The following is a 26083-nucleotide window of genomic DNA, read 5'->3' on the forward strand; positions in this document are numbered from 1 at the left end:
GAGCTTCCTCAACTTACATGGGGTTACATCCCAATAAACCCAATGTAAATTAAAAATACTGTAGGTCAAAAATGTAATACATTTAATTAATACATTTAATACACCTAACCTACTGAACATAACTTAGCCTAGCCAACCTTAGACATGCTCAGAACACTTACGTTAGCCTGCAGTTGGGCAAAATCAGCTAACACAAAGCCTATTTTGTAATAAAGTGTTGAATATCTCATGTAATTTATCAAATACTGTACTGAAAGGGAAAAACAAAATGAATGTATGGGCACAGAATGCTAGAAAGTGTCATCGTCACCCCCGTGGTCACGCGGCTGAGTGGAAGCTGCAGCTCAATGCTGCTGTCCGGCATCATGAGAGCAATGCAACACATCTCACTAGTTGGCAAAAGATGAAAATTCAAAAATCGAAGTATGGTTTCTACTGAAATGGTATCACACCCATTGTAAAATTCAAAAACCAGAAGCTGAATCATCATAAAACCAGGGACCAAGTGCATTAGAAACTTCTATGTTAGGAATATAGGTCCTACACAATTTATTCTATGGAGTGCTAAAATGAAACTAAATTTAACAGCCAATAACTGTGAACTGTGTTCAATCATAACTGAAACACTAAATGGCACTATAAATATACCAGGATAGTATATTTGGGATAGTCCTGGTAGCTGTCCCTAGAAGTCACTGATCAGAGCCCTCTTTCTATATCTGCCAGAGCAGTAACTCAGGGGCAATGACTGGAAATCTCCAAGAAACTCCTATCTTAATCTTTCATTTCTTTCCAAAGGTACATTAAAATGTCTGAGATTATTTTCAAAAATAATATAGAAGAGTGGGTAAGGCCATACATGAAAAAAAGATTGACTGTGAGTTCTTAATCACTGAAGTTGTATAACAAGTACATGATAATTCACTGAACTGTTCGGTCTTTATTTGTATATTTTTTATTCCCATAATAAACTTTAGGTGTATTAGAAACAAGCAAGAAAGTTCCTGTTTCCCCACAGAAAATAGGTATTAAAATAAATTTACTTATTATTAAAATGATTGGAAGTAACAAGTCTTAGTATGGATGTGGAGAAAAGGAAAGCCTTGGACAATGTTAGTGAGCGTGCAAACTGGCATAGCCACTGTGGTAAAGAGTACTGGAGGTCCCTCCAAAAGTTAATATTAGAACTACCATATGACCCAGTGACTCCACTTCTGGATATTTGTCCAAAGAAAAAAAAAAGAGCTTAAAAAGGTATCTGCACCCCCATATTCAGTGCGGCATTATTCATAATAGCAAAGGCATAGAAGCAACCTAAGTTTCCACTGATGGGTCAATAAATATCGCGCGCACACACACACACACACACACACACACACACACACACAAATACTATTTGGCCATTAAAAAGGAAGGAAATCTTGCCATGTGAAACAACATGAATGGACCTGAGGGCATTATGCTAAGTGAAGCTAAGACATAGAAAAACAAATACCATATGATCTCACTTATATGCGGAATGTTAAAAAAAAAAAATTAACTCATAACTATAGAGAACAGATTGGTGGTTGCCAGAGGTAGAGAGGGGAAGGGATGGACAAAATGAGGGAAGGTGGTCAAAAGGGACAAACTTCCAGTTACAAAATAAATAAGTTCTGGGGATTTACTACACACAGCATGGTGACTATAGTTAATAATATTGCATTACATATTTGAAAGTTGCTGAAAGAATAGGTCTTAAAAGTTCTCGTCACCAGGCAGAAAATAACATGTAACTATGTAAGGTGATAAATGTTACCTAGACTTATTGTGGTGATCATTTCACAATACATACATGCATCAAATCATTATATTATATATCCGAAACTAATGCAATACTATATATCAACTATATTTCAATTAAAAAAAAAAACAAATTTAAGTCAAGTAGATAAGCTGAGAAAAGCTTAAGTTACAGAACTATAAAGCAACTGAGAAGACCTAAAAGTAAGAAAAACAAAGCTTTCCCTGCTGTTCATATAAATCACTACATTACTGAACAAAATAAGCAGTGAGAAACATAATCTTACTGGTTGGTTACATTTAACACTATATTCTTGAGTATTTAACTTATGGTAAGCCTTTGATACAGCCACCATTAATCTGTAAAACCAAGTTCTGCTTCATAGCATCCAAAGAAATCTCTGAAGGAAATGAACATCCTAATGCATTTCTGAAACTCATTACCCAGATGCCCTGCCCCTTACCCAGAAAATCAAAAACTGGGTTCGCTCAGAAGAATTATAATAATGATATCAGTAGTAGTGGTAGTTATTGGAGTAGTAATAATGGTACTATTAAAGGCCATGTCTTACTGAATACTTACACATGCTTACACTTTTCATACTTTTCACAATTCATCTAATTTTCACAACTGTAAGAGGTAGATACTTTTAATATGCTCATTTTAGAAATTGGATTAAGATAAATGGAGGTGCCCAATGTTATGAATCAAATAAGTGACAGAGCAGATGTAGGCCCAGGCCCTTTGGCTCAAGGCCTTCTTAATGTCTACAATGTACTTCTTTAACCACCTTACAACACAGATGCTAAAAGAAAGGTAAGGCAGCCAGCCCTCTGTTCACTCATGGTAACTACTCAGTAATCCCATCAGTTATGCTTCCCTTTCTCCTCTAAATGCTCTTTAAGTTCTTTTCAACCCCTAGATCCATAATGAAAGTGCTTCTTCTCTCCTCCCTTCCAATTCACCTTTATTACTTGCCCATTGGAAAAGTTAACAAAAGCTAAGAAGAAAAACTCCTAATAATTGATTCTGCTACTTTTAAGATGAAAAGTCAGCAGGAAAGTAGGATGAAATTAATAGTTAAACTGAACTTTATGGACAGTAGGTAATAATAATTACCCTTGACCAGATTAGTGACAAAAGTATATACAAATTCTTATGTAACCACAAACCATACACTTTTAACAAAGATTAGGCAGAGCTATTTCATTTTCTTTTTTTTTTTTTTTAAATGTGTATTTAAGAGAGAGAGACAAAGTGCGAGCAGGGGAGGGTCAGGGAGAGAGGGAGACACAATCTGAAGCAGGCTCCAGGCTCTGAGCTGTCAGCACAGAGCCCGACACGGGGCTCAAGTTCATGAACCATGAGATCGTGACCTGAGCCGAAGTCGGATGCTTAACCGACTAAGCCACCAAGGCGCCCCAGAGCTATTTCATTTTCAAAAACCCTGAGTCATAAAAAATAGAGGCAAGCAGCATTAGTAAAACTGTTAATACTAAAAAGATATATGGTTTTTAATGCTTTGTTTTATATTAATATGTGGGGACAACTACATTGTATGAATAACCAACTAGTAATAAAATGTTTCACTTTGAAAAACTATGAGCACAACTAGGCAATGCCCAGTTTTCTGAATGTAGAATTTGAAGGCAATGTAAATCACTAATTATATTATCATAAAAGGAGATGGAGAAACCTAAATAGGACGGTAGGAAACAAGCAAGGTCACTTGTAAAAAAATTCAAAGAATAAAACTGCAAAGAATCTAAGTGTTTTCTAAAAAACATTGCATTGTAAATATGTTCTTATTTTAAAAAAATCTCTACTATTTCCGGTAGCGGCAGTTCGAGGGGCCAAAGCAAGATGGAACAAAGTCAGAGTGGTGGTTATGGCCCTGGAGGTGGCGAGAAGGATGACAAGGACAAGAAAAAGAAGTACGAACCTCCTGTACAAACCAGAGTGGGGGAAAAAGAAGAAGAAAACAAAGGGACCAGATGCTGCCAGCAAGCTGCCACTGGTGACACCTCACACTCAGCGCTGCTTAAAATTACTGAAGTTAGAATTAGACTATCTTCTCATGGAAGAAGAATTCATTAGAAATCAGGAACAAATGAAGCCTTTAGAAGAAAAGCAAGAGGAGGAAAGATCAAAGGTGGATGATCTGAGGGGACCCCAATGTCGGTAGGAACGTTGGAAGAGATCATTGATGACAATCATGCCATCATGTCCACATCTGTGGGCTCAGAACACTACGTCAGCATTCTTTCCTTTGTAGACCAGGACCTGCTGGAGCCAGGCTGCTCAGTCCTGCTCAACCACAAGGTACGTGCCGTCACAGGGGGTGCTCATGGATGACACGGATCCCTTGGTCACAGTGATGAAAGTAGAAAAGGCTCCCCAGGAAACCTATGCTGATATTGGGGGCTTGGACCACCAAATCCAGGAAATTAAGTAATCTGTGGAGCTTCCTCTCACTCATCCTGAATATTATGAAGAGATGGGTATAAAGCCCCCAAAAGGGGTCATTCTCTATGGACCACCTGGCACAAGTAAAACCTTATTAGCCACAGCAGTAGCAAACCAAACCTCAGCCACTTTCCTAAGAGTGGTTGGCCCTGAACTTATTCAGAAGTACATAGGTGATGGGCCCAAACTCGTTCAGGAGTTATTTTGAGTTGCAGAAGAACATGCGCCATCCATCATGTTTATTGATGAAATTGATGCCATTGGAACAAAAAGATATGATTCAAATTCCGGTGGTGAAAGAGAAATCCAACAAACAAGGTTGGAACTGTTGAACCAGCTGGATTGATTTGATTCAAGGGGTGACATGAAAGTTATCATGGCCACAAACTGAATAGAAACTTTGGATCCAGCACTTATCAGACCAGTCCACATTGACAGGAAAATTGAGTTCCCCCTGCCTGATGAAAAGACTAAGAGGCACATCTTTCAGATCCACACAAGCAGGATGACGCTGGCCAATGATGTGACCCTACACGACTTGATAATGGCTAAAGATGACCTCCTGGGGCCGACATCAAGGTGATCTGTACAGAAGCTGGTCTGATGGCCTTGAGAGAACGCAGAATGAAAGTAACAAATGAAGACTTCATAAAATCTAAAGAAAATGTTTTTTTTTTTTTTTTTTAACATTTATTTATTTTTGAGACAGAGAGAGACAGAGCATGAACGGAGGAGGGGCAGAGAGAGAGGGAGACACAGAATCGGAAGCAGGCTCCAGGCTCTGAGCCATCAGCCCAGAGCCCGACGCAGGGCTCGAACCCATGGACCGCGAGATCGTGACCTGAGCTGAAGTCGGACGCTTAACCGACTGAGCCACCCAGGCGCCCCAAGAAAATGTTCTTTATAAAAAACAAGAAAGCACCCCTGAAGGCCTCGACTTGTAAGCGACCACATCTGCCTCCAAGGAAATAGTTGGGAGCGTCCCGAATCCTCAGAGGGATGAGGCTGGGAAGCCACCCAGAGAAACCCACGTTCCAGTTGATCTCTCTTAGCAAAACCTCCCGTGTCCTTTTTTGAGCACGCTGTGTAGGGTGCCCACCAGGCTGCCTTCATGTGTTGGCCACATGCAGTGCTCTCCCCCCAATAAAGTGAGCTCCTCCTCAGTTCAAAAAAAAAAAAAAAAAAAAAAAATCTCTACTTTGTAAACCTTTTATTACATCAAGACAATATTTAAAAAGTAAAGCCCAGGGGCGCCTGGGTGGCGCAGTCGGTTAAGCGTCCGACTTCAGCCAGGTCACGATCTCGCAGTCCGTGAGTTCGAGCCCCACGTCAGGCTCTGGGCTGATGGCTCGGAGCCTGGAGCCTGTTTCCGATTCTGTGTCTCCCTCTCTCTCTGCCCCTCCCCCGTTCATGCTCTGTCTCTCTCTGTCCCAAAAATAAATAAACGTTGAAAAAAAAAAAAAAGTAAAGCCCAGGAGGTAAAATAGCAGCATTTACTTGAATGTTTTTATTTTATTCAAATTTTTTTCTGTCCAGCTCTCAGACAGAAGTTTAAAACATTAATACATGGTCAAATTTATATTAATATTTATATTAACAGATAAAAACTAAAATCTATACATTTACTGACAAATAAAGGAAGCATATGATGTACAGTAAGGTGTCAATGAACTAGAGCCCAATTAGATCCTAAAATTATCAAAAGTGTTTAGGTTTTCCTCCTTCCCATTACCCACAAACACATACTTATACACACATACACAGAAACGGGAAAAAACAACCCAACTCAAGAAAATAAGATCTTACTACCAGAAGCAAGCTAAATCACAAATCAGTGTATATACTCTCCAGTCTCTCATACAACAATGTCCAATGAGAATATTCAGAGTTTCCAAGACACTGCAAGATCCCCAACAAAACCCTCAGTTGTGATTAAAACATTATACTTAGCAACAAGACAGTCACAATTACAACGATTTGCAAGGACCTCAATAAGGTCAAACTTCAATTAGCCAGAACACACAACAGCCAAAGTAAATTAAATTCCTCAATCTGTTCTTTGAGCATTCCAATCAAGAGTTCTTTCATGCTTTTAATGCCCTAATTTTTGGACAATGAAGGAGGAAAGCTACTGAACAGATGGGTTAGGAGTCTGTTTATTCAAATATACTCCAAAGGTAGATTTGCTTTTTAAAAAATCACATTCTATCAAATGGCAGGCTAAAAATAACTGGGATAATAGGAAAAATAGAGCTGGGTCAGACCCCTGAGAAACTATACAACTTTGTCAACCAGGGCACTGACAAAAACATTAACTGGTACCTGGGAAGGTAACTCAGACTGCCCAGGCAGGTAGTTTAATTTGGCTGGAAGCTGCCACAAGGATATAAAAACACATCAAAACAAAGCTGGAAGTATTCAACCAATAAAGATAAAAATGGAACTCTAAGCCAGCAGGGGTGCTATTCAGGGGGCCACCCATTAATAGGGAGCTGCACTAAACAGAAGTAGATCTCTCTGTGAAGAAAACCCCAGGTACAAACACTCATATTTAATGTTCTCCAATTAGAGCTAAAAGTCTTCATACTGGCAGTACAGCAGCAAAGCTTAGGGCTATTTCCTTTCCCCTATAAACTGTAACAGCTCCTCCCCCACCCCATTACTCTGGTTCCCTTTGCCTAGGAAGAACATTCCACATGAAGCAATGTAATTTTGTGTTCAACTGACATAATTCTCCAATTTCCAACACGTTTCAGCAAATCTGCATAAATAAAAAGATTATTCTTTAAATAAGTAGCAAAAGGAAGGCTAGATATCCTTTTATGATCCATTTTCTTTTGACCATTTTTCTATTGGCACACTAGCCCTTTTCTTTTGGATTTACATAAGCCTTATAAATTATAAAAGTTAGCCATCTGCCAAATGTGTAACAAATGTTTTTTTTTCCCAATTTATCATTTAATTTTATGCTGGGGTTCATGGGTTGGGGTGGGGAGGGGAGACTTTTAATGGTTTAAACTCTTATGTTAATGGATTCATTTTTTCTAGTTCTTGAGATTTAATGCCCTGCTTATAGACTACCCACTCCAGTGTTATAAATAAATTCAAGACTATTTTATTCAAGTACATTTATGTTTTGTATTTTTTACATTCAGATCTTTGATTTATTTCAATTTTTAGCATAACATTTGATGTAGATTTTCAGGTTGGTGGTTTTGTCCACAAATGTCTAATAATTTTTTTGTATTTCCACCTATTTTTTGCACCTAGTTGAACAGCAACTTTATATTATAAAACATCAAATATATTTACATTGGCCCTCTTTTCTGTTGCATTGATCAGTGTGGCTGGAGGCTATGACAGGAGATGTTTAAAATGCAAAAACAGAGTAGAAATGCTAGAAACAATTAAAACAGTGTGGAGAGGTGTTGTTTAAATAATGCAGCTTCCTAATATTTTAATTTTAATACCTGATGGTACTCCTCCCCAACCCAATCATCTTTTTCAGAAATTTTACCAAGTACAAAAACAAAAAATTATAGTATCCATCCAAAAGGAAGAAAAGAACTCTTAAAGGAAGCTAGAAGGAAAATGGAAATATTTCTTTTGGAGTCAGGGGCCTACAGGACTACCTCTTTCTGATACTACTTTAGGTTGTTTTCCAATAAACAATTCATTATCAATAAAGAATAAATATTTAAAAGAGTGGCAGGGGCACCTGGGTGGCCAGTTGGATAAGTGTCCAACTCCTGACTTTGGCCTGATCTCACGGTTCGGGAGTTCGAGCCCCGCGTCAGGCTCTGTCCTGAGAGTGCAGATGGAGCCTGCTTGGGTTTCTGTCTCCTTCTCTCCCTCTCTGCCCCTCCGCTCCTTGCTGTCTATCTCTCCCTCAAAATAAATAAAAATTTTTATTTTTTAAAAAGTAAAAAGGGTAGCCAAATAAGCTACAATATAAGACTGGTAATACTTTAATCCCAAGAAGCAACAGGTCTGAATGTTTAGATTTCAAAGTACAAAGACTAAGTAATTAAATGTTTTGCTGTAAGTTTTTCTAGAAATTCCAGCTTCCTTAATTACATAATCTCTATGTTCTACAAAAGCTTATCTAGGGGGCTTAAAAATATCAATGTACTAATCAGTAATTAAGCTGTTTTCATTCCTATGAAAGTCTTACAAACATTTCTTAATGTTTCTCTTTATTATAGTTTCACAAAACTATAACACATGAAATCAAAAGGCTAAGTTTAGGTAAAGAGATGTAAATAGCCCACCCTAAGTAGAGTACCTTACAATTTTTTCATAAATTCTTCCAAGTACTTACTTATTAAGCAATGTATGTTATGGGAGTAACGAGAATTGTCTGGGACGGTGAAGCTGCCATCACAGATAGCAACCTGACTCTCACCAAAAGGAAGAGTGAAGAAACAAAGTTTATACAGTAAACATCCCAGGGCCTGTAAAACAAACAAGTATGAATATTGTCAGATGAAGTAATCAATCAAAAGACAAAAACACAGCCCCAAACCAAAAATGAAGTATGTTATTAAACAAAAGCCTAATGTTTCTAATACTGGATCAATCCTTTCACAAATTAAACCAATTAATGGTGTAATTAAACCAATTACAGTACTTAATTTTTTTTTTAAATATTTAACTGTATCATTTCCATATTTTTCTCTCACATCTGTGATTAGTTGGCTGGATTAATGTTATCATGGAACTCTAGATCATGAATAATATAACTAAAATTAGAAGCAGCAGGTTCCTCTTGGGAGAAAAATTATAGTTTTCTTTCACTAGGAAAAAAAAATATATTTACCACATAACTAGCATATAAATAATGAAGTCAATACAAGGCTTCTTCTAACAACAGTTTTTTAATTCAATATAAAACATGTTATAAAATCCTGGGATTCAAAGTATGAGTTAGCCAGCACAGTTAATTTTATCAAACATCAATACATTTTTATTTGACTATTCACTTAAACACGTGACATTATTTTATATCAAAAAATTAGTTCTCTACCTTTACATATAATCCTATAATTTTTATCCTAAATATACTAATCATATTTCTACTTTGCTAATCTATATTAAAAATCACAAAGGGCTCTGTCTGCTTCATTTGCATGGCTTCATAGACAGTGCAGCACCAATAAATCTGACAATGAAGACAAAACACCCTAAAACGCAAATTATATTCTAAAGAGTAGCATAGGAAATTCCCAGCTAAGCTGCTAACAGCTCAAACCTGAGAAGCAGTAATAAAATGTGATTTTCAGCTCAAGAAATCACTATGCTCTTATAAGAAGTGTCACCTACAAGCCTTAAGAGTGTAAAAGTTATTTCTGGGGTGCCTGTGTGATTCAGTAGGTTAAGTGTCTGACTCTTGATTTTGACTCAGGTCATGATCTCACAGTTTGTGAGTTCGAGCCCCACATCGGGTTCTGCACTGTTTGTGCACAGCCTGCTTAGGATTCTCTCTCCCTCTCTGCCTCTCCTCTCATTCTCTCTCTCTCTCACTGTCTCTCTCTCTCAAAATAAACTTTAAAAAAAAGTGTAAATGCTATTTCTAATTCTAAACAGACTGTAATAAAATTATCCAATAGTCAGTATACAATTATATCAGCAATACTATTGGCCTTATATCACCTCTCTTTTGTTAGATTTTCTCCACACATCAACTTATTAGCACACTCAACTAACAAACACACTACTTTTATAACTACCATGAAGATCACAATATGCAGAAGCACCTTTGTAAGTCTGACAATATTTACAAAACATTATTTTCAACACAGTCTTCCAACAAAGTCTAAATGCTCTATAAATTTTAATTCTAGAAGAGTAATTCTAGTAAGTTCAAAAACATTACTGTGACTAATGAAATGGTAAAGATTCTGAATGGAAATAACCAGTTCAATGTCACTTAAAAATATTTTTACTGCTTTTTTCTGTAAGGCAGATGTTTTCAGCATTTATATGTAGCAAACTGAGCTTAAGGCTTCCCTAACAGCACTAAAAAATACTATTAATGGTGTAATATCTGCATTAAATTACACCTTTCTACTGCCCAGATGACAGTCTATGCACAAGAGATCTGCATTTTATCCAGTTTTATCTTTTCAATCAAACTTTTAATAATGTGTCTTCTGTTAGAGTAAATGTTGTGGGAATTTCCAGATAACTATGTTAGATAGCAATGCCAGTATCCTTAAAAAATATAAATCGAAAACATAAAAAACTCTGCTTCACACAGTGTGAACACAACAAGGTGTCCTAGTTTTTTCACATCAAAGGCATTTCCCTCTATCCATCTGATACAATGAGAATTGTTCAAGAAACGGGAGGGTAAAAATGACCTGATTTTGAAGGCTTCGAATACCATCATCTTCAATTTTCCTCATTAAAAGATAACATGAAGCATCTCTCACTGAATTTCCTAATGCTTATAAAATCAGCATCCCAGTTCTCAGGATAAAAATAACCTACAATGGAAACTTCCAAGCAAAAAAAAAAAAAAAAAAAAAAAAAAAATTTCGCCAAAATATAAAGTGCTAAGTGAATACTTTAACCTCAGTATGATAACTCCCTGAATCAGTACTATGCTGAAATAGAAACACAATCTCTGACCAATATGAATTGAATAATTTTTCTAGTTATTCTTTCATTCACACTTAAAATGTTGCAAGATACTTCTGTTTCACCTGAGTGAATACAAGAAAAAAAATGGCATTATGAAAATTAAAATTCTACTTCTGTCAAGCATATAAACACAGATTCTATTTTCTGATTATTTGCTTCTTTTTTCATTTTCTTTGAGTAATCTATTTGTAACCCCATAGCTATACTTATAATTTAAGTTCTATAATTATCCATTATAGAAATATTACCCCATATCCTAATCTATAAATGGTATAAATTTTAAATTTATCACAATTTAGTATGCTGCCTGGCACACATATAAAGTCTAATGAAAAAATGAATTAAAAAAAGGATTCTCTCCTTTTTGTTAAGATATGGGGTAACAATCATGTACTTAGAGACTAATCATCTTTTCATTCAAGCCTTGATAATATCCAAACAGTAGTTAAGCTATGATGTCTGTTGTTTCCTCTGCTGTTGAAATACTCTTTTAGGTAACATGGATTTCAAAAGCAGTCACAAAATTAGATTAGGAAAAACTTCCACAATCACCTCTTCTAATACCTTCATTTTATAAATTAAAACCTGATTGGATGTGCTTTCTACATTATACTATAAACCATTTACTATAAGCCATTTAATGTTAATGCTGAGAAAAAGCAAACTGAATTTGAATTACAAGCTGGTAATCTATAAGCAGTATCAAATCAAACTTATCCATTGAGTCAACTATGTATATGGTTAAAAAGTACCACAAGATTTAAGAATCACTGGTTAAAAAAAAAAAAAGTGTACATTATGACAGATGAAAAGATATCAAAGATACTCTTTTTTTTTTTTTTTTTATTACCTTGCTAGAATATTTAGTATCCCAACCCCTACAGGAGGAGGTCAAGAGAAGAGAACCAAGGAGATATTCATTTGGTTTCACACATTATGCTTGACTACTTTCTAAATTATTATGCTTTTAAAATAAACATGATTTTTTTTTTTGTAAAATCTAGAAGTATTTCCAATGGAATTTTTTTTCTACAACCTTAATACAGTCACTAGTGGTAGATATGGCTAATACTTGTTGAATTTAAATGAATTCACATTTAAAATAGAGTTTCTTGCTAATTTATGAAACAAAGCCAAAATATATTCCCTTATGAAACAAGTTCTAAAAAAGTATATGCATTCTAACAAAAAGTTCAATTATATAAAATATGATCAATCTTAATAATGCAATCCAGATATACGGTTGACCCTTGAACAACACAGGGGTGAGAGGAGTCAATACCCATGCAGTTGAAAATCCATGTGTAACTTTTGATTCCCCTAAAACTACTGATAATCTACTGTGAAGCCTTATCAATAACATACATAGTCGATTAACACATATTTTAATATGTATTATATACTGTACTCTTACAATAATATGTAACTTTTTCTTAATTTTTTCAGTATTTCTAGGCTGCCTGGTTCACCTGCAAGTTTTTTCAGATCTGTTGCAAATCTCCAAAAGGTTTCCCAATATATTTATTTTTTAAAATCTGCATATTAGAGCACCTAAGTAAGCTTCTGACTCTTGATTTTGGCTCAGATCATGATCTCAGGGTTCACACTGACAGTGCACTGACAGTGAGGTACCCTGCTAAGTATTCAGTCTCTCACCCTCTCTCTCTGTCCCTCCCCTGCTCCCGCTCTCCCTCTCTCGCTCTCAAAATAAGTAAACTTAAAAAAAAAGAAATCAAAATCTGCAAATTAAGTTCAAATCATGTTGTTCAAGGGCCAACTGAATATGCTAAGATCTTCAATATGTAGAAATTAGTCAATGGCTTGATTTTAATTAGAAAAAAATTGACTCATGTTAGTTTCCATTAAAAAGATCTTAAAAATATTTCTAAGAATTACTTAAGATTTATGACCAGCTTTTCCATACTGCACTCAATCAAAATTACACTCAATCAAAACATGTTTACATTCATATGTAATATAAATTCTAAAAAATACTGTGGCAAAGAGTTACATTATATGGAAGTCCTTTATTTGCTTTTTTATACCTAAGCTTTCCATTTCAGGATTAAAAAGATAAAATGTTCTATTTATTTTCTTCTTCTGTATAAGAATATACCACTTTCTTCTACTTATTATAAAATACCTTTGGGGTAACAGGGGGAAAATAACCAACTGAACTCAGATTTTTTTTTTTTTTAATTTGGTTAGAGAAAATGTTAGCCTTTCTTGGCCTTACCCAGATATCAGCCTTGGTGGTGATGGGTTTCCCTCCATAAAGGTTGATCATTTCAGGGGCTCTGTATGACAGAGTTGTATACCTGGCAGTAAATAAGTGAAATGGAGTGGAGATATAAAAAAAAAAAAAAAAAAAAAAAAAAAAAATATATAGATACTACATTGTTTCTACATAAAATGCTACAGAAAACTTTTAGATTCAATAACATTATATAGAAATAATACTATTTTTAAAAAGCTCATTAAAAGTCCATCAAGATTTAACAATACAAAGCATCTATACATGTTTTATTCAACAAATGCGACAGCATCTCTAATGATATAAAAACTTAATTTTAATTAAAAATCTGAAATAAAGACAATGGATTGAAAATATAGTTTTCCTTGAATTTGTTTTAAATAATATAATTAGACTCTAAAACTACCCTAATCAAAATACTTTAGTCCATTAATTTAAAAACAAAATGTCAACCCACTCAAAAAATTATATGTTTATTAAGGAGTTTGTTTTTATGGACTCTAACATAATTCCCGGCACACAGTAGTAAATCTCCTCTAGGTCTGTTTTTATCGCTGTTGTTTTAAAAGTAATCTAGTTGCCATCATTCTAACTACATTAATTAAGAACACTTCTAGAACTGACTGCCATCATAAGCTATTTGGAATTAAAAGACACTGAATAAATCTTTACCAACATAAAAACTCTAAATCCATTATGAACAGAATATTTTAATAAAGTAGTACTCAATCTCATAGCAGAAATTATTAGACTTTGGAAGGACTACCTATATCATGGCATAATTTAATTTTGAGTGTTGATATGTTTCATTTTGTATGAAATATCTTAAGGCTCAACATCCTATCATCTTACTTTTTCGAAATTACTGACTGGTGAGAAATTCTGAATGACAACACTATGAGGAGCAACCTGCAAAACCAAAATACAAACTGCACGAGGACAGAACTTCTGTTCACTGCTATACTGCAGCACCAACAATGGTGTCCACTGCATGGTAGGCCCTGAATAAACACCTGTTAACTAAATAAATGGTTAGACCATTACCTCCTCAACTGAGCCACAAAGCACAAGAATTCCTCATGAACCTGCACTCATCACTACTACAAAATTCTACTGAACCTTAAGATCTCAGCAGTAAGAATGAAAATTCTTCAGCAGTAAGAATGAAAAGAATGAAATGAAAATTTCAGCAAGTCAGAGATCCTAAAGCAGTTATAAATCACAACCAAATAATTTTTAAATTATATATATACATACATACATATATACATACACATATGTGTATATATGTATATATGCATACATACATATATATACACACACACACATACATATACATATATATGTATACAAACATATATCCCCAAAAAGCCAATTCAGTGATTTGTTCTTGTGTTCTTCAGGACATTTATATGTTTACTAAGGAGTTAATTTTTATGGAATCTAACATAATCACCATAGGCTATATTTCCTGAGTAGAAATACATGGTCTAGAAACCCACTGTGTTATACAAATGGGCCAGGGAAAGATCAGCTCTCCTTGAGTTCTTTCAAAATGCATACTGCAGTTCAAATGATAGCTGTTAGTCTTAAACAAATGAGAAACTGTGAAGAAGAAAGGAGACCAAGAAAAAACAACTACTCAGAAATTCCTATTCTGACAGACCTTTGTGCATTCTGTATCATTTTATTAAAGTAATATAAGATTTACCTAAGATTTATAAACAGTTCTATTTTCTAAATGAGAAAACAGAAAAGGGAAAGGTCTTTATAGATACTCTAGCAACCACAGAAAGTATAAAACTAAGAAAAATAGAGCATATATGACATATTTCTACCAGAGAGCTTTCCAATACACTATTACAAAGTAACACGTTTTCCAGAGTTTTCATTGCATTAACAAGTCAATCTTCTTCATCTTAAATATAAAGCAAAAGCTTACTTTTCAAATAATTTATTATCTTCCTAATAAGAACAAGTCCTCAGTATCAGTAAAAACACAATGTTTAACTAAACTCAATAATCACTTAAAACTCCCTTTAATAATTCCACAAATTACTCAAACTTAATAAATTTCTTGATAAATACATTTACAATGTACATGAAAAACTTGTATCTATGATAAAATATATTTACTACTGAGCTACAGCAGACATAAATTAATCAATGTCTATGGCACAGAAATATTTCAAAGAAATCTATAAATGAAATACCTAAAATCTGTATTAGCAAATCTGGTCCATAGACTTAAGTTACCTAAAATTCCCATGAGACAAAGCACAATAAAGATAGAAACTTACTTTTTAATTTCTTCTTCTACTAGATTAACTCCATCTTTTTGAGGATTAAGAAACTTATTCGTGGCACTGCCAAAGTCACAAAGTACATAGTTTCCACTATCATTCAACAAAATATTTTCTACCTTCAGAAAAAATAAATAATTAGTAGTATTTTCAAAGTGAAAATTATACTTTCATAACCATGTTTTTACAAAATAAACACAAGGTTTGTGCCATATATACAGAGAGAAAGACATAAGATAAATCGTGAGGAAGGCCAAATCAATCAGACCAAAAATATACCTGACAATGTCTACTGTTTCTCCTACTGAGAACAGAGAAGTGCTCCTCCCATCCCAGGATGATTTTTGCAGGGGTCTATAAGCCCTAAATCCTTTTAAACCTCTTCTATGAAAAAGAAGAACTAGTAGCAGTTGAAGTCTAGACTGTACCTCCATTTTTCATTCTGACACTTCAGCTTATCTATAGACAAGTAACAAAAACCATTAAATTTCTACCTCTGGTTGACTCCTAATTCCATTTTTATCTAAAATGCTGCACTAACAAAACACAGTTTTGACTTTATGTGTTAACTTGGAGATCAGAGTTGTAGCAACCTGAATACACGACATGCACAGGAGAGTGTGGGTTCACATCCCAACTCTGCAATTTGCTACCATATGTCCCCTTAGACAATATGCTGAACTACTCTTGTGCTTTGATTTCCTTATCTACAAAATGGGGACGCTGACAGTATCTGTTACATGGAATTGTTGTAAAAATCGTATGAGTTAAAACACGTAAAGAGTTAGAAGAGTGGCTGAAAAAAAGTAAGCACTCAATAAATGATACTATTATTATTACATTTACCCCCATAATATTTTCTACCTTTATAATGCAGTCTTAGATGAGCTATTCAATTGCTCTCCACTCTACCAAAATACATTACAGTTTGTTTTTCTTCTATATTTCATATTTAGTCAACTTTTTAAAAGATTTATACACAACAAAGATTTGTACAAGACATCTACTTAAAACAAACATAGGTTTGCATAAATTTACACAAGTAAAACGAACTAAGCATATGAAACAGGGCCTATATAAAAGTATGCAGTTCAATGTCTTTTCTGGCTTTAAATCAAGAAGACCCAACTGGAAACATCAACTTAATATGAAAAAGGTTTACAAGCCAAAACAGCATAAAAAGACATACCAAATTATTAGGGAAAATGTAAAAGCTGCATATTCAGAAGAACTCAAATGAACTACACTCATTATCCAAATTAAAGGACAGATGTCTTCAGTCGTACATTTCAATCTTTGCCTAATTTGTAACCTGTTACACCGTAGGTTGCCCTAGATGACACTTTCATGGTTAACAATCTATATTCTACGTGACATCTTCCATTCTCTTGTATCCTAGGGGGATTTTATTATCACCTTTCATAAATTTCGTATAATCAGTCAGAATTGGGATTCATCCAATCACTAAATATTACTGAGACCTTGGCTATGTGCCAAGGTCTAAATACTAAATACCTGGATAGGAGAACCTAGCTGGCTCAGTCAGTTAAGCGTCTGACTTCGGCTCAGATCATGATCTCACAGTTTGTGAGTTCAAGTCCCGTGTAGGGCACTGGGCTGACAGCTCAGAGCCTGGAGCCTGCTTCGGAGTCTGTGTCTCCTTCAATCTCTCTGCCCCTCCCCTGCTCATGCTCTGTCTCTCTGTCTGTCTCTCTCTCTCTCTCCTTCAAAACTAAATAAGCATTAAAAAAAAAAAATCCCTGCCCACATGGAGCTTACATGCTAGTGGAAGAGAACAGAAAGTAAACAATCGGCACAATAAGGTGCAAGACTGAACAAATGGAGAAAGTTAATCTGAGTAGACTTGAAGCAATGTGAAAAATTAGCCATGAGATATTTGGGTATAGCGCATTTCTGGAAGAGAAGTTTTTGTAATCTTAGGGCTTGTGGGCATCTAAGAGGAAACCTATGATTTTTAAATGGTATGTGTAATGATACCTTGAGCACTATGACACTGGGAATATTCAAATCCTTTGGGGGACCTTTTCCAATGTAACAAGTGGGTGCCATATACAAGAGATCAGACTCCACAAAAAGGTAAGATAAAATGACCTTAAAGAAAATCACCTAAATATAGTAAATGATAGAAAACGATGGTAAATGGTAAATAACTGAGTACAGCGACCCATTCATGCTTGCCTCCAAAATCTCTGCAAAATACCCTGACACCTAATATGGGTTATAGGAAATAGGAGGAGAGCAGAACTGGACAGAATCATGTGGAGGGACATTCAACCTGCATCAATGACGTTCACATTTTTGCTCACATGAAACCTTTTTAAGAAGCCTACTATGTACAACAGACGCAGAGGAAGGGCCATAAAAATCTACTTCTACAGCCATACTAGAAACCCTCAGGGTCATGGAAAACACAATTTCTAGTCTATAGTCTTTACACGGCCTCAGGAAATGAACCTGGGACAGAGAGATCCTTTCAGTGCTGGTAATAAAAACTGGTATAGAGGAAGACAGTAGTCCAAGAACATTTTAATGCTAAAGTTCAAAATGTATTAATCCATAAGTAGTCTAAAATTCATACCTTCAGATCCCGGTGAATTATTGGAGTCTTACACTGATGCAATCTTGCAACAGCTTCACAGGTATCACAGAATATCTGTAACACTTCTGCTTCCGTAAAACCTGTCTGCAGCTTCTTATTCATCTGATTCACTACTTGCCCAGCTAACCAAAAAAGTAATTTTGAGAAGACATGTTTTTAGTAAATGAAGACTACCACAAAGAAATTAAGAAATGCCTTTATGGTCTCAAGTAAAGGGGAACTGGCTTTTTCATAATGCTCATGGAAGGATGCTTCCTGTACCATATCATATTGATTCAATAACATACATTTTTCATACTTTACATCTCTGAAATAAAAACATCTTAAGATAGATGATGTTCTGCTAATGCTATTGGCCTTTTATCAAGATTTTAATTAACATCTATGAAATCAAAGTATGCTTTACAATTGACGGCATCATAGATTTGAAGAAACAGTTATTCAATACTATGCTAGCTATTAGATAAACAATTGTGAGCAAAAATAAAGTTTATATTATCATGGAATTTATCAATTAAAGGCAGAGGTAAACATTAAGCAATTACATAAACACATATAATTATGTACAATAAGGCTAATATGAGAGAAACCTAAATTTAAATTGGCAAAGGAGGATGGGGAGGGGAGGGTGTCAGATGAGGCCTATCTGAGGAAGTGATATTTATGGTGAGACTGTAGCATGATTAGGAACTGACCAGGCAGAGATCTGCGAGAAAAGCATGCTAGCAACAGCAAGCAGTACGTACAAAGGCCTCCATTTTGGAAAAGAGCTTAATAATTTTGATTAACTTAAAGCCAATGTAGGTATGTATGGTCCAAAAATCTGAGAAAAGGTAAAGTGATATGAGACTGACAAGACAGCCATCAGCCATATTTTAGATTTTATCTTGAGAACCAGGGACTTCCTGATCTTTTTTTTTTTAATGTTTCTTTATCTTGAGAGAGAGTGTGCGCAAACACGCGTGAGCAGAGAAAAGGCAGAAAGAGAGGAGGAAAGTGAATCCCAAGCAGGCTCCATGCTGTCAGTGCAGAGCCTGATGCAGGTTCGATCTCACATTAAGACCTGAGCAGAAATCAAGAGTTGGACACTTAATCAACTGAGCCACCCAGGTGCCCACTCCAGATCTAACTTTTAAAAGGATCTTCTTGACTGGAGGGTAGGGGAAATCACAAGAGTGGAAATGGACAGATGGGTTAAGAGGCTAATGCTCTAATTCAGGTAAAAGGCAACAGGCAGAATAACTTACTAAAATCAAACAGTCATACCAATGAGCCCTGAGAGGATGATTATATATTGCATATACCACAATAATTGATAGTCTAGTGACAATTCTAAATTATTAAGAAAAAGTTGACCACCACTGAAGGACACAAGAAACACAAGTAATTAGGGGCACCTGCGTGGCTCAGTCAGTTAGGTGTTCAACTTCAGCTCATGATCTCACGGTTCATGAGTTTAAGCCCCGCGTCAGGCTCTGTGCTGACAGCACAGTCTGGAGCCTGCTTCACATTCTGTGTCTCCTCTCTCTCTTCCCTCCCCTGTTTGTGCGCCCTCTCTTTCTCTCTCTCTTTCAAAAGTAAATAAATAAACATTAAAAAAAATTTTTTTAAAGAAAAGTAATTCAGAAAGCATTGTAATGAAAATTAAGTTTGGGAATTTAAAAAGGCAAACTTAGGTTAACTTGAAACCTTCCTTTAACAAGGTTGGACAAATGAATGTTTGCTACTTTGTAATCTGCAAGAAGGTGCATATACACCTGTTCATTTAATACTACTCTCTAAACAGCATTCTCATGTATTTCCTATAATAGCAGAAAACTTTAAAGCAGAAAAAATACCAAATTTTATCTATCAATCCCCAATTTCAGAACACTAAAGTATATTTGATTGTAATTTGTTCAGGACACCTCAAGATACCTGACCAGGCAGGAATTTCCCCCATCCTCTTGTGTGTTAGACACTGAACTTGTTTTAAACAAAAATTAAACAGGATAAAAAGTGTTTTATTGATGCTCATTCACATTCTTGAAATATGTCACAGCTAAAGATATCATAATCTTAAACTCATTCTACGTCTTCCTAACTTTCAATGTTGTAATGAGTAGAAAAAAATTTGAACAAATGTTAATCTCCTTTCTCACATTCAGAGATCTTGAATCACGAAATGCAAGTCCCCAGAAAAACCTAAGAGCTGTAACTGAGCTGCATTTCAAATGTAGAAATAAGTAAAATTTCATTATTCAAAATCAAAGTCCTCTGAAGATTAAAGTAAAGGTTATTCTAATGAAAAACAAACAAACAAACAAATCAGGGGCACCTGGGTGGCTCAGTCGGTTAAGCATCAGACTTCAGCTCAGATCATGACCTCGCGGTTAGTGAGTTCGGGCCCAGCATCAGGCTCAGTGCTGACAGCTCAGAGCCTGGCGCCTGCTTTGGATTCTGTCTCCTTAGCTTGCTGCCCCTCTCTCCCTCCCTCTTTCTCTCTCTATTTCTCAAAAATAAATAAAAAATAAAACATTAAAAAAATTTTTTGAAAAACGAAAAAAATCAGATTCAGAAATCAAACGATGTATACTGAAAATCTTTTCAAACAGGATGCATATAACTCTCAAATCTTTCCATATTTTTTTCAAACAGGTATCATTTCCTAAACAAAAGCTTTTACACTCTGACCAATTTCACCATTAAAATGGAAAATTCAACATTTTTCCAACCACTTAGTCATCCAACAACCTTCTGTAAAGTGCAATCTTACATTCCACTTTAATTTTTACATGACTTGGGTTTTTTTAATAAGATAATTAAATTTTATCTGTAGTAGACTGCACCACTGGCCCCAAATCTTCAACCCTCACTTTATCCCGGCCCTTTGCCATGTAACTGCACTTCCTCCCAATAAATGGAGCAGAGAGAATACCTTGCTCTTTGATGTGGGCTCAGCCATATGACTTACTTTGGCTGAAAGAATAACGCAGAAGTGGCAGTGTGCCAATCCCAAGCCTAAGCCTTAAGAGACCTCACATCTTCCACTTGCCCTCTTGTATTTCTATTATCTCTATGAGAAAAACATCCCCCAAATAAGCTTCTAGTGCCAGGGAAAAGGATGAGAAACCTGAAACAGAGCCACTCCAACTAATCCCAGCAAACCCACTGGCATGTGAACAAGCCCAACTAAAACGAACAGTGTCATTCCACCAAGCTCAGTCTACAACAAGTGACCCACTGATACACAAGCATTAATAAATGACTGTTGTTTTATGCTGTTGAGTTTGGGGATGTTTTGTTATAAAGCAAAAGCTAACAGGTATGTTATCCGTGGGAATTTCTATAAAACACCTCCAAAACAAAAAGCTCCTTTCATTAAATAATGGAAACATATTCAAAAGACCAACTCTGATTTCTGGACGTCTGGTACCTAAAGCCTGTAATTAATCTCTCTTTAACTTATACACAAGAATATTAACAAATTTAGCAGTGTCAAATCATGAACCCACAAAAATCTAACATTTCACAAAAGATGGCTGTAACAAATTGATACCTCTAACCGTGATGGTGCATATCGGCTATACAATACATTCTTCTACTTCCTACACAGTTTCATCCCTTACAAAATCAAAACCAATGTACCTGATTTTTATTCATAACACTGACTGCCTTACAAAAGTACCTTCATTCTTAAACAATTTTATGTAATACAATCAGCTTTTATAGAAGGGGAAAGTAATTATTCTCCCATTCTCTACTCTGCAACTCACTCTTCCCCCATGAAAAGAAAAAGAATTTATCTAATTGATTCATGTGAGAAAAAGGAATTGAGTATGCCCTATTCAAATCCTCTGGATTCCTTCTCTGGGATATAAAGCCCACTCAGAGGGCACATTCTCATCTATAGTGCATGCAGTACGTTTAGCTGGTAAAACATTTGAAGGAAACTTCTAACATAAAAAAGAAGGTGTAATAACAAGAGAAAAATTCAGGAAAACAAAAACACAAAGAACAGAAGAAAACTCTTTTTTAAAAACTGTAATGGGGCGCCTGGGTGGCGCAGTCGGTTAAGCGGCCGACTTCAGCCAGGTCACGATCTCGCGGTCCGTGAGTTCGAGCCCCGCGTCGGGCTCTGGGCTGATGGCTCAGAGCCTGGAGCCTGTTTCCGATTCTGTGTCTCCCTCTCTCTCTGACCCTCCCCTGTTCATGCTCTGTCTCTCTCTGTCCCAAAAATAAATAAACGTTGAAAAAAAAAAAAATTTTTTAAAAAATAAAAACTGTAATTAAGGGGCGCCTGGGTGGCACAGTCGGTTAAGCATCCGACTTCAGCCAGGTCACGATCTCGCGGTCCGGGAGTTCGAGCCCCGTGTCAGGCTCTGGGCTGATGGCTCAGAGCCTGGAGCCTGTTTCCGATTCTGTGTCTCCCTCTCTCTCTGCCCCTCCCCCGTTCATGCTCTGTCTCTCTCTGTCCCAAAAAATAAATAAACGTTGAAAAAAAAAAATTAAAAAAAAAACAAAAAACTGTAATTAATAACTGCAGACAACAAATGACTTGCATCTAAAGAGCAAAGTGCATTTTAACAAAGAACAGCATTGAGAGAATAAGAGTTCTTGGAAATTAAAAATAAATAGCAGAAATACAAAATTCTATAGAGGAGCTAAAAGATACATTTAAGGAACTCCCAACACAATTAGAATTTTTAAAAAGAGAAGACAAAGAGAGGAACAGAGAAAATGAAAGAGAAAAAAACTGAGTCCCAGCAATAAAGATAGCAAAACTGACCGATAACCAAGGCAGATATACCTAAGATTTTAGAATGCTAGAGCTAAAGCAAAGATTCTAAGTGTCCATGGGAAAAAAAAGAGGTCACGTTAAAAAAAGTGAAGAATCATAATGCATGAGATTTCTCAATAGTAACAACTAGGAGAAAAATGAGATAATGCCTTCAAAATTCTAGCCCAAAATTATTTCTCAATAGTAACAACTAGGTGAAAAATGGGGATAATGCCTTCAAAATTCTAGCCCAGAATTACTTCTAACCTACAACACTTTAGCCAGCCAAATGAATAATCAAATATGGATGCAGAATAAAAATAATTCTATACAAGGTTTCAAACATGCTTCTTTCCATAATCCATTATCAGAAAGCTACTGAAAAAATGTACTCTATTCAAAGGAGGTAGGTAAAAACAAGGGAGGAAGTATGAGTAGTAGAGAGTCTAAGATAGGAAGAAGGCATAGGGAGTTCCTAGAAGCACAGCTAAATGCTATTCAAAATTAAGCAGAACTGAAGTCTCCCCAAAGGATATTTCTATGGAAGAAAAAATAAAACTGACACAAATATGTAAATGTTGAAGTATACTACATAAAGATTTGCATTTCTATTGAGGAATGTTGGGCTAAACTACTAACATATATGAAGGAAAATAGGCAATTATCAATGGGTATATTAGCTCCTGGAAAAAAATTTTAAATACAAAAACAAAAATGTTAATTACAGGCTATCACATATCACAGTTAAACAGCAAGCAAAATAATTTAAATACCGATTATTAATTTAATCTAAAAATTAAAAATTAAAATTAAAAAATTAAAAAAAAACTCTGACAGTTAAATCCTCATCTTTTCTTGGAGATATTATCTAAAACATAAAATTAGGGTGCCTGGATGACTCAGTCAGTTAAGCGTCAGACTCTTGATTCTCGGCTCAGGGCATGATCTCACAGTTTGTGGGTTCGAGCCCCATGTCAGGCTCTGTGCTGGCAGTGCACAGCCTGCTTGGGATTCTCTTGCTCTCCTCTCTCTCTTTGCCTCCCCCACTTGTGCTCTCTCTCAAAATAAATAAACTTAAAAAAACAATAATAAAAAGCAAAACATAAAACCAGAAAGAGCACTACCAAACTTTTATTCAAGAGCCTCCTCATACCCAGAATCACATACTTCTCCTGATTTTCTAAGTTCCCCCTCTCTCATACTCTAAGGATCTCATTAAAACTACACACTTTCCTCTATATAATGACGTGTAGAAATATGGAAGTGAATATGAGAAATATCTCAAGCATTTTTAAAGTGAATGCCTCTGAGGAGAGTAATGGGGCAGGAGGATACTGATTTAGCCACGGCTTAACAAAACCATTTGACTTTTTAAAACATATACGTGTACTACTTTGATAAAAATTAAAATTTCATGTGAATCAGCTTGCTGATTCAAACCAGATAAAAAAAAATTTTTAAGTTTGTAAAAAAGCAAAAAAGAATGCCTTCTTCAAAACATACCTCAGGTCATACCTCTACTTTAAAATAAAATTTGTCCCCTAAAAATTGAAGTTCATTCGGTTCTCCTTTTAAAATGTCTTCTGGATGACTATCAATTAAACTCATCCAGGGTTATGATTATGCTAGATTCAATTATCTTTAAAAAATTAGCAAAACGCTATCTTTACAAATAACCAACAGCTACTCTATCCAGCCAAGATTTAGTACCACAAATGCTAGATAGAATTCAGGAAAGTGGAGTAAAGAACATCAACATCTTCTCCTTAAAGAGATCACAATGTTTTACAGTATGAGATATATACAAGAGAAAACAATCAGGAAAACATCTAATTTTTTATAATATATACGGAAATAATTTTTAAATATATCATAATAGATATTATAATTCTGATTCACTTCATTTTCCCCTGTCCTTCCCTCCTTACAAGACTAGAATAAATGAAACTATATTTTCTCCAACATTACCATCAGCCTACTCCTCCAACATTCAGGAAATGACAAGTGTTCATAATATCATAATTAAAAATCATATAACTGTCTTAAGAGAATCTAAATATAAGCCAAGGCTCCCTAGAACCCAAATCAGATACAGTCTGATTTAAAAAATTTTTTAAGAAGTTTGCAGAAAATGGATTAATTTCAAATTAATTTCAAATCTTCTGATATTTATAAAAGAACCCAAAAAGACGATATAACTTTATAAATATTACAGATCAAAATGCATCTAAATTTATTACATTTGATATACTGAAAGTTAATATAGAGTGCTGGAAAAAAATCTTGTAACACTAATATTGACACATTATGCTTTTCTTAGTTGGACTATAAAAGTATAGGGAGCATGATATGTAACTGCTCTTCACTCATTCAGATTTCTTGTTTTAAACACAACAGCATTTTTCCAATCGTCATTTACATGCTCATATCATCACTACAGCAATGACGACTAGATTTTAAATATTTCTTTTTTTTTTTTTTTAATGTTTATTTATTTTTGAGAGAGAGAGACAGAATGCAAGAGGGTTAGGGGCAGAGAGAGAGGGAGACACAGAATCCGAAGCAGGCTCCACCCTCTGAGCTGTCAGCACAGAGCCCGACGCGGGGCTCGAACTCATCAGCTGTGAGATCATGACCTGAGCTGAAGTCAGACGCTCAACCGACTGAGCCACCCAGGCACCCCGATTTTAAATATTTCTTAACAGCATTCCTTAAGTGGATAATTAAAGCTGAGATTACAATAAGTGTCTAGAATCAAGTGACAACTGCCCTGGGAGAAACCAAGACACCTAGTAAACCATTTTAAGGGTAACTTTTTTTTCAGTATAAAACAAATGCAGAAAAATACTTACCCCGGCAATATTCCATTAAGATAAGCACTTCCCATACATTATCACTAATTGAGTTAACAGCACAATCCAAGTAACTCACAATATTTTTGTGACCAGACAGCTCCTTCTGTGTAAAAAAAAAAAAAAAAAAGAAAAAGAAAAATTAAAAAAACATACATTGTGGGGCGCCTGGGTGGCTCAGTCGGTTAAGTGTCCGACTTCAGCTCAGGTCACGATCTCACGGTCCATGAGTTCGAGCCCCGCGTCGGGCTCTGGGCTGATGGCCCAGAGCCTGGAGCCTGCTTCTGGTTCTATGTCTCCCTCTCTCTCTGCCCCTCCCCCATTCATGCTCTGTCTCTCTCTGTCTCAAAAATAAATAAACGTTAAAAAAAAAAAAAAAAATTAAAAAAAAAAAACATACA

At 35.4% G+C, this 26083-nt stretch overlaps 1 protein-coding gene and 1 pseudogene across 4 annotated transcripts in view; one reads left to right on the forward strand and one right to left on the reverse strand.

Annotated features, from left to right (window-relative positions):
• BMP2K (BMP2 inducible kinase) overlaps positions 1–26083 on the reverse strand; it is a 132520-nt gene that overhangs the window by 49451 nt on the left and 56986 nt on the right. For 3 of the 4 annotated variants that reach the window (XM_086704778.1, XM_025921524.2, XM_086704779.1), the window contains exons 3-7: positions 25683–25788; positions 18051–18193; positions 15449–15570; positions 13131–13212; positions 8571–8703 (exon numbers count right to left, since the gene is read on the reverse strand). In XM_086704778.1, coding sequence (XP_086560904.1) covers positions 8571–8703; positions 13131–13212; positions 15449–15570; positions 18051–18193; positions 25683–25788 — 586 coding nt within the window. The remainder of the gene's footprint in view (positions 1–8570; positions 8704–13130; positions 13213–15448; positions 15571–18050; positions 18194–25682; positions 25789–26083) is intronic. The other variant, XM_086704777.1, reaches the window with a different exon arrangement.
• LOC112858184 (26S proteasome regulatory subunit 4-like) lies at positions 3610–5193 on the forward strand (annotated as a pseudogene).

The sequence above is a fragment of the Puma concolor genome, chromosome B1, assembly GCF_028749965.1.
Source record: "Puma concolor isolate L17-30 chromosome B1, mPumCon1.1.hap2, whole genome shotgun sequence".
Classification (NCBI taxonomy): Eukaryota; Metazoa; Chordata; class Mammalia; order Carnivora; family Felidae; genus Puma; species Puma concolor.